This window comes from Crotalus tigris, unplaced genomic scaffold, assembly GCF_016545835.1.
Source record: "Crotalus tigris isolate CLP2741 ecotype Arizona unplaced genomic scaffold, ASM1654583v1 scf7180000024437.13266115, whole genome shotgun sequence".
NCBI lineage: Eukaryota > Metazoa > Chordata > Lepidosauria > Squamata > Viperidae > Crotalus > Crotalus tigris.
The window spans coordinates 6076296-6086208 of NW_024100606.1; the positions used below are offsets into that span (position 1 = coordinate 6076296).

Below are 9913 nucleotides of genomic sequence, written 5' to 3' on the forward strand. Positions count from 1 at the left end.
ATATTTTTTTTCACCTATGTGCACAGACAGACACAAAGAGAACCCCAGAGACAGGGACTTCGTCAAACTGTTTAGAGTTATGGGAATAGATCAGATTTCCTCACATTCAGATATGCTGCTGACCAGAGGCCCGTCATATATCAAATTAAACAGTCAACAGGTAACCCCAAAGGTAAAACTAATCTTCAAATTTCCCTGTTAACCATCAGTCTTTGTATTTAACAGAGAGAAAATCCACAGATCACTTTCAATCTCTTATAAACTTGTTTAATCAATTGTTTCTAATCAATGCATAAATCCTTATAGCTTATATAATTTGTTTTTGTTACACAGTATACAGTTTTTGTCTTTTTCCCATTTTCCTATTATTGGTTTCCCCTTTACTGAACCAATAAAGCAAAAAAAGTAATTTTCATATAGATAATAACATGAAAATACTTTATTTAGGCAAATGGCTTCATTTAAGTTAAACTAGCACTCAAAAACTAGGCTTAGGAAGCCTAGAAGAACAGTGTTGAATTAATACAAAGTTCAAGCAGCAAGTTATTCATTGAACAAGGCAGTTGAAAGGAGAAGAGAGTGAGAACTCATACTACTGAGAGACTTTTGTTTTCCAGGTCCCAAGTAATCACATAAATAGTAGATAATGTAATATTTCCAGGTATATTGATCTTTAACACTAAATGGTACAGGTAGTCCTCAACTTAGTGACTGTTCAAAGTTACAATGGCACTGAAAAATGTGACTTATGAATATTTTTCACACTTATGACTTTTGCAGCATCCAAATTTTGATCATGTGACCACAGAGATGCTGCAAAAGTCATAAGTGTGAAAAATATTCATGTCACATTTTTATGACCATTGCAGTGTCCCAGTGACCACCTTTTGTGACGTTCTGACAAGCAAAGTCAGTGGGGAAGCCCAATTCACTTAACTGTGTTACTAACAGCTGTAGTGATTCACTTAACAGCTAAAGCAAGAAAGGTCAAAAAATCGGACAAAAGACACTTAACAACTGTCTTGCTTAGCAATGGATATTGTGGGCATAAGTCAAGAACTATCTCTAATATGCATTGTTCCTTCTTTCTGGCAGACTGAGAAGTATGACTCCATTCACTAAAGCTTAATAATGTCCAAATCTAGACTTCCATAAAACCTGGATTAGCATTATATGTAACATCAGCCTCAAAGTGAAATCAGTCAGACACATCTACTTTAAATGTGTCTAAGTCTGGATTCAGTGCAAGGGAATTAGATATTTTAGATTTGATCACCAAATGACCTTTCTGCCACCAAACCTATCCAACCTTGACAAATATAAATCACCAGGACTCAACAGATTACTTCCCAGAGTTCTGAAAGAGCTGGCAGATGTTATCTCAGAACTGCTGCACCACATCTTTCACAAATCCTGGAGCACTAGGGAAGTACATGAGGATTGGAAAAGGGCTGATGTGGTCCCCATCTTCAAGAAAGGAAAAAAAAAACAGACCCAGGAAACTACAGATTTAACATCAATACCTGAGAAGATCCTAGAAAAGATAATCAAAAAACAGATATGCGAACAACTAGAAGCAAACAAAGTCATAACTAGCAGCCAGCATGGTTTTGTTAAAAACAGATCATGCCGAACCAATCTTACCTCATTCTTTGATAAAGTGACCAGACTAGTAGACCAGCAAAACGCAGTGGACATAGTATACTTAGATTTCAGTAAGGCATTTGACAAAGTGGACTACAACCTACTACTTGGCAAGCTAGAAAAAGGTGAAATAGACAACATCACCACCAGATGGATCTATATCTGACTGACAAACCATACTCAACGAGTAGTCCTCAATGGCACTACATCCACATGGAGAGAAGTAAGCAGTGGGGTACCACAAGGTTCCATCTTAGGCCCAGTACTCTTCAACATCTTCAGATGAGGGAATTAAAGAGGAACTCATCAAATTTGCAGATGACACCAAACTGGCAGAAGTAGCCAACATCCCAGAAGACAAACTCAGGATCCAAAAAGATCTTGACAAACTTGAACAATGGGTCCTATCCAACAAAATGAGTTTCAATGTGCAGAAAAGCAAAGTTTTACACTTAGGCAGGAAAAACCAAAGGAACAAATACTGATTGAGCGAAACCTGGCTTTAAAACAGTAACTGTGAGAGGGACCTTGGAGTCCTAGTGGACAATCACTTAACTATGAGCCAGCAGTGTGCAGCAGCAACCAAAAAAGCTAATACAATCCTGGGTTGTATAAACAGAGGCATAGAATCAAAATCACACGAAGTATTAGTACCGCTTTATAAAGCCCTAGTAAGACCACACCTGGAATACTGTGGTCAATTTTGGTCAGCATATCACAAAAAAGATGTTGAGAGTTTGGAAAAAATTCAGAGAAGAGCAACTAAGATGATCAAAGGCCTGGAGACCAAAACATATGAAGAACAGCTGTGGGGCTTGGGTTTGGCTAGTCTAAAGAAAAGGAGAAACAGGGGAGACATGATAGCAGTATTCCAATATCTGAAGGGCTGCCCCAAGGAAGAGGGGATCAGGTTGTTCACCAGAGCACCAGAGGGAAGGATGAGAAACAATAGTTGGAAACTGATTAAAAGAGAGAAGCAACCTGGAATTAAGGAGAAACTTCCTGACAGTGAGGACAGTGGAATAGCTTGCCCCCAGAAATCATGGGCACTTCATCACTGGAAATTTTCAAGAAGAGATTGGACAATCACCTGTCTGAGATGGTATAGGTTTGAGCAGGGGGCTGGACTAGAAGACCTCCAAGGTCCCTTCCAGTTCTATTCTATTCTACTATTCTATTGCATTGCCAACATCCAGATCTTTCTGTTGAGAGCTGAAAGGTCATTTTCATAGCCATTTGAGGACTCACGTCACTCAGATTCAGATTATCTAATCTGGGTGTTATTTCTTTATTTGCCAACCTCATCACAACAGGGATGGAAGCAAGCAAACAGAGAACCAGTCCTTAAATGGGAGCTAGTCCTTCCGCTTCCTCCCACTTACTTTCTCCGCCTATGGGTCCGCAGCTGAGATTGCGGGTACGTTTGTGTGTGAGAAAAACCACCTGCCCTTGCACCTGCTTTTGCTAGTCCAGGGCTACATGTCACGACTCCGCCCGCAGACATCCTGGAGCCAACCCATGCCTTCTCTGGGGCTCTTGGAACCATACTATTGAAGAAAAGGCTTCCTCGAGAGGAGATTCCACTGGAATCTAGCTTAACAGGAAACCAGAATCAGGTCCAGATTCACCTATTTCCCAACAGAAGCTGTGAAGGTTCCGCGGACGCCTCTTTCGTTGCGGTCGAATTTGAGCGGGCCGCGCGAGGCGCTCCCTCCCTCCTTCCTCTCTGCCCGTCAAGAGCGAGGCAGGTGATGGGAGCAGCCCCGCCTTTACCTCGCTGTGGAAAGTCACCTCTAGCAATGATTTCGTCAGCGGGGAAATTCAAGCGCTTTGCATATCCAAGCTTACCGCACCATTATCTCTGCGGCTTGCCTGAGCCTGGCCTCCGCCCGCCCCCGGACCGGGAGGCTATAAAATGGGAAGGCGCGCCAACCGTAGCAGAAGGGTAGTGCTCTCCTTCGATGGCCAGCAGGAACCGGGCATTTACACCACGTAAAAGATTGCCTGGCATCGAAGACAGCCTGTTCCGTGACGGTGGACAAATGGCAAGTTGCAGCTCTCAGAGCCTCGGAGGCGCCCTGCTTTTCCTGGGTAAGCTGTCCTTCCTCCTTTTCGCTCCAGCCGCTGACCAGCGACATGAATGCCCCCGCCCGTTGCAGACGAAAGGCATGGATAGCTTGTACTGTTTTCGATCCCATTTTGCCTCTGTTGCCTCCTTTGTTAGTCATTGCCAGTCACTTAACTCCCCACCAAAGTGACGCAGGTAACTTCTTAAAGGCAACAGGGAGGAGAACCTTCTTTTAACACTGGTACAGTTAAAGCTGTCCCAGTCGCAAACTGGGAACAGTTCGCAGTTAATGCCAAGGGGATGTGGTAAGTAGATACGTTGCTGAGGCACAGTTGTGCAAGGGGTGCCATGTCCTAAGAATGCTTATGGGACACTCTGTTGTAAGAATTTCCTGCTGCAGTGATTTTGTTACAGAAAAGATGCTAGCAGTATAGCATCGTTGTTTTCAATGTGATGGGATGCATACCTCTGACTTGGGCGCATGGAAGAGAAACATCCTTGAAGATCCAGGGACTGTATTTTACAAACCTGACCCAGAATAAGATTCTTGCAGCTTCAACCAATTTTTTTTTTTTTAATGCTGAATTTTGGAGAGTGCAGAGATAAGATGATACCATTTCAAGACCATTTTGCCATAGTCTTCAAAAGTTAAAAAAGCTTGGATAAATATTTAGTTCCATGTGGCTGGCCGTTCTTCCACAACCTCTCCAAAAGAAGAAATGATAAAATTATATTGCTGGGGAGGGAGAGAAGACAAGATCACCAAATTCCAACACTTGAATGTAGGCAATAGGAAAAGAGAAACTTCATGACATAAGAGTGCTGCTAAACATATTGTACAACTACTGGGAATATTTTTGGTACATCTGTTAGCAATATATATATATAACTTAATTGTGGGCCACCATCAATTGGAGAACTTTGTTCTGCATGATCTGCTCGTGAAAGACACTGTTTAGGCAAGAGAACTTTGAAACTAATTTGGAATTGCTGGGACCAAGGAGATGAATGAATTCAAAATTTTAACTACACGATTGAATCATTAATTTTTCTTTGCAGTGTTCAAGAATGTGATATTCTTCATGTTTGCACCATCACTACCTCTATTGTCTTGTACAAATCTTCATAAATTTGTTTATGAGTCTAGAAGTGGGTTAACTCCTTCTTTAACCTGAGATTTCTTTTTTTTTTTTTTTAGGATGGCACCTAATTCAAACCACTCTTAGTACAACAGTAATCCCACTATGTGGAGTAAATAAGACTGAAAACTGTGTAACTACTGTAGGTAAGTCAAATTAGTCTCTAGTATTCAGTAAAATATCAGAACATTATCTAGATAATGAATAAAATGAGCATTTCCAGTATCCCTAACTGTATGGCACTCTTTCACCATCACATTTCCTTTCTGTCAAAATTAAACTGCATTTCCTGTCAAAATTAAACTGCATCTGCATTGAGATTTGTTTCTGAGTCTTGTTTCTGTTTATATAGATGGATGACGCTAAATACATTTTTTTTTTTACTGTAGACTGCATCTATGGAAACTTTTGTGAATCCTTAGTCAGCTTCTATTCCATTCCATTTTCCAATAGACTTTTCAGGAAATATTTTAGATGCATTGTGCTCTAAATGGCAAACAGTGTGAAATGACCACATTAAATTTGGAAGCCCTTGTAATATCCAGATATTGAAATAAAAGGCTTTTGGGTTTTGGTTTTTTTGCACTCAAAACAAATTCTTAATAAGCCAACATCTATCTTTCTGTCTGTTCTATCTGACAAGTACTTAGTTATGGTTTCTCTAATGAATAATATTATTTGTTTTTTTCTTTAAAAACTACATCTTGAAATAGTAGAAAAATATTTTATATTTTTTTAAACCTACCATTATATCTTTGTTACAATCCTATGAAATAAGTTAGATTGAGAAAAAACATCAATCTGGGCTGTATATATTCCCAGCTGAGCCTGGATTTTCCCAGATCTAATTCTAAAGACCTTACCGTCCATGCTATCTGGCCTTGGCCTTCTGCCAGTATGTTAAGGAAGAGAAAGTTTTATCCTTAACATTCCACCCTACCTGCATGTCTTTGATCCTTGAAGAAAGCCATGTCCTCACAGATGATAATGCAGGTTAGCTTTTATTTATGCATGTGTTTGCTGTCATTCAAACAGGAACTGTTGTACCCATAACTCAGGTGGGAAGAGAGACAGAATGCAAGCCAGAATGGCGAAGTTACTGTTTTAATGGAGACTGCAGATACTCAGAGACTTTGGAACGATATTACTGCAGGTAGAAGAAATGCTATGAAGTAAAAAGTGAAAATGATGGTGATAACAATAAAATAAATAATGATGATAATGCTTAGTGTTTTAAGTAAGAACACTTTTTAAAAAACTGCTGCTCTTGTTCCTCTGCCTTAAAGACACAGAAATTCAGGAACTGTTTTTCTTACATTCATACCACTCTGATTTCTGCCTAGATCTGCTATTGATCTTTCTCCTCCCTGCTTGAACAAATTATTGCACAGAAAGTGTAGAAATGTTTGAAACTGTTGATAATTTTGATTAATGATTATGTGTCATTGAATTGGCATTGGCTCTTAATGTCCACACTAATTGGTTTTCTCTACTCAACCTTCTCTGTTCAACCTGATTTTTCAACACTTCTTAAAGCACAACAAAACAGAAAACTGTGACTAGTTTTGAAGTATTCTAGGATTTCTGTTGTTTCTATCTTGCTAGTTGGTGTTCAATTGCTGTGATAGAAAATCTATCTTTGTGCATGGATTCTAATATTGCTTGCCCTTCTGATTTAGAAAAAAAATGTACAGCTGCTTGTATTGGACAATATTTCTGAATATTCAAAAAGACCAATGCTTTATTAGACATATGGTCCTGATAATCATTACTGGGACTGGACAATTCTTTTTCTTGCCTCTGGATATCATTTTTAGGCTGTAAGGACTGAGCCAAGGTCAGGGAACTGAGTCAGGAAAGTTAAGAGCTTGTTTCAGGATCTGCTAAATTGTCATCATCTTGGCTTTTTTTGAAAGAAACTGGTTTGGAAGAAGATGAGTTTTAAAATTAGAGAAAGAGATTGAAAACTATTCTGACAATTGGAAGTACAAATAACATGTAAGTTCTAGTAATGAAAGTCAAAGAACACAGTGAAACTAGAATTAAAATTAAAGATAAAGGAGATCAAACTAATGTCAACAGATCCTTCAACCAGCCTTAGAATTGATAATAAAGATATTGAAGTGGTAGAGAGCTTCTGTCTTTTACCTTCAATTATCAAGAGTAAAGCAATCAAGAAATATGCCACAGACCACATTGGGTGGAGTTAGCCATGAAAGCCTGGAAAAGATATTCAGATACTAGACTGTGTCCATGCTTACAAAGATCAGAATAATGCAGGCAATGTGATTTCCCTCTGTGGAAGAGAAAATTGTTCTTTGAAGAAGCAAAATAAAAATATGGATACTTTTGAACATTGATGTTATATTAGAAGACCCATGGATAGTAAAGTAAGTGTTATCTAAGTAAATGGATAATCAAACAAATCAATCATCACAAGGCACAAATAAAAAGGTTCAAATGGTCATACTTCAGACCCAGAAGTTCTAGAGAAATCTGGAAAAGTATATACTACTAGAAAAAAAATGGAAGAAAATAAAAGAATAACATGCAGCAAGATGGCTGGATTCAGTTACAGCCACAATGGATACGCTGTTAGAAGACTGAAAGATCAGGTAGGGGATTGGCTGTCCTAGAGAAAATCTGTGTTGTCACTAAGAGTTTGTAATAATTATATGGCACATAATCATCAATCAAGGCTATCAACAGCTCCTCATCCATTTATGTGTTCATAGTGCATATATACTGTATGAAAACAGCCTTCACTACCTGGAATCTTTCAGATTAATGAGATTAAGACTCTTATTACCCATAGCTTGTATGGACATGTTTTTGCTAGAGGGGGATTGATAGGAGTTGTAGTGCAATATATCCTAAGGACACTGGGTTGGAAAGGCTAAACACTACTGGTGCCTCTACATTTCAAATGTTAATTTCATTTTAACTATTCTTGAAATAGATAGTCCCAAACTGCATCACAGCACCTTGGAATCAGAGTGAATTTGCAAGGGCCACATAGGATATTTGACTAATTAACAAACAGAATGACTAATGAGCTTTGTGCCCCAGGGTTCCAGATTGCACAGTTTGGGAACCACTAGAGGTGAGGTGAAATGAGAAAGATTGAGAAACTGTGTCTTAAAAGAATTTTGGGAATTGTAATATGTTGAGAATACCAATAAATCTGTTCCTTTTCCCAGAAGTTCAGTCCTTAGGATTCTCTATTAAAAGAGAGTTGCTATAATACCCTTGGAATAGTGCTTCATTGTTGACTGTAATCTCAGCTTTCAATCTCTTTGATACTAAAAAATAGGCAGTATGTCTAATGTTGACTTTTTCCTGTCCCCGTTAGGTGCAAGGAGGGCTGGATTGGTGAACGATGTAGCCATTCAAATCTGAACCTGGTCAAAAAACCCTTGAGCAATGAATACTTGGCATTTACTATCCTCTTGTGTCTATTTTTCTTCAGTGCAATTTTATTATCAATATACTTTTACCGAAGGTAAGCAAATTGAATTTAGCAAACACACAGACACATGCATAAGGATCTGAGATTGGGAATAAAAAACATTTTATCTGAAAATGTTCTGCATATTAAAAGGCTATCAAAAGGACAGAAACGTCAGTTTTTTAATGGATTTTAAGAGTCTATTCTGATCTCGTTTGCAGAAGGTCATGAAGGTGTTAATAATTTTGTTTCCATTTCTGGAACTTATTCAGATCACTACATATGCATAATTTCCTACTGTTTTTAAATATGTTTTTAAATTCAGGTAAAGGAATCTTTGCATGATATGAAAACAGATTGATATATTGTCTATTATTGACCAATAATTGTCTATTATTGATGATTTTTACATATGCCTTCATGCTTCAATATGCTAAAATGTAACTTTTGAAACCCTCCAAAAGGAAAATAAGAGAAATAGAAGTCTGGATAGAGCAAATATCATAGAAGAGTGATAGATGAGAAAATCTCACTGACATATCAATACCATTGCCTTTCTCCATGCTTTTTGTACTACCTTTTAAAGTTATTACCTTAGAACCTAAGTTGTATGTTGAAGAAGTAAAAGAAGATTATTTTATGACCTACAATAGGCTCAACTTATTTTATGTTCTTCTAAAGATGTTCTTTCTTCTCACAGGTATCTAAATAAGAAGGAGAGACTTGCTACAAGCAAAAATTATAAAGAGGTTGCTACAGATGCTGAAAAAGACCAAAATCTTCTTCATGTATAAAATAAGGATTCATACAGAATCCATTTATTTAATAATATAAACAAATATTTTATTAATATTTATAAGTGAAAGAATTTCAAGTTTTGATCAGAGAATATATGTAAAGGTCAAAGCACTATTTTTATAAATGTCATTTATATTTGTATTTTATTTTTTATTCAATGCTGTGTCTTTGAAATGTTTTCATAATGTAATGCTATGATGTCTTGCATTTATATCTGTGAATTGTTACATATGAATGCATGTAAAATTTATTTTACCATGGTTGTATTTAATGCACTACAAAATACTAAATGTTGCTGTTTTCTTCACTGGAAGAAAGGTTTTAGTTGGAAAAAATTAGAAGGAATCTTTATTTATTATAAAGATGAAATCTTCCTAATTGTTCTAATTAGCTGTTTCCTTAGAAATAAGAATAGAAAGTGTCATATTGTAAATTTGTGCACTTATTTATTTCTTCATTAAAATATTGTTTGCTCATCCGGCCTTTGAAAGAATTAGATACCTATAAAAGATCAACATCACAACTAAAATAAATACAAAAAACAAAGCTTTCTTTAAAAGATATAATAGAATATTTCATCAAAGTTACCCCAAATAGAAAATCAGCATCTTAAATTATCTTAAAAATAGGGATGTTCTAAATATAGACACTACAATAAAGATAAGGAAATAAATAATTTTCAATGGATTTAATAGTGACACTGCAATTACACAGAATTAGAAAAGGCTAGTTTGGAAAGAAATTCCAAATGAAAATTCAGTTTTGCATAAGCATATGAAGCAATAACAAAGATTCAATAGGCAGCTTGAGAAGGGC

The 9913-nt window shown here is 37.1% G+C and overlaps 1 protein-coding gene across 1 annotated transcript; it reads left to right on the forward strand.

Moving 5' to 3' along the window:
- The first annotated feature begins 2845 nt into the window (after positions 1-2845).
- On the forward strand, positions 2846-9573 carry LOC120302778 (proepiregulin-like). The gene is made up of 5 exons (XM_039331703.1): positions 2846-3735; positions 4911-4997; positions 5887-6004; positions 8204-8353; positions 9000-9573. Exons 1-5 carry the CDS (start codon positions 3606-3608, stop codon positions 9091-9093), a joined length of 579 nt encoding a protein of 192 aa, XP_039187637.1. The 5' UTR covers positions 2846-3605; the 3' UTR covers positions 9094-9573.
- Positions 9574-9913: the final 340 nt, after the last annotated feature.

Coding starts and splice junctions, on each gene's coding strand:
- LOC120302778 (XM_039331703.1), top strand. CDS start 3,606: ATGGCCAGCAGGAACCGGGCATTTACACCACGTAAAAGATTGCCTGGC. Junction 3,736..4,910: donor AGGCGCCCTGCTTTTCCTGG/GTAAGCTGTCCT, acceptor TTTTTTTTTTAG/GATGGCACCTAATTCAAACC. Junction 6,005..8,203: donor TTGGAACGATATTACTGCAG/GTAGAAGAAATG, acceptor TGTCCCCGTTAG/GTGCAAGGAGGGCTGGATTG.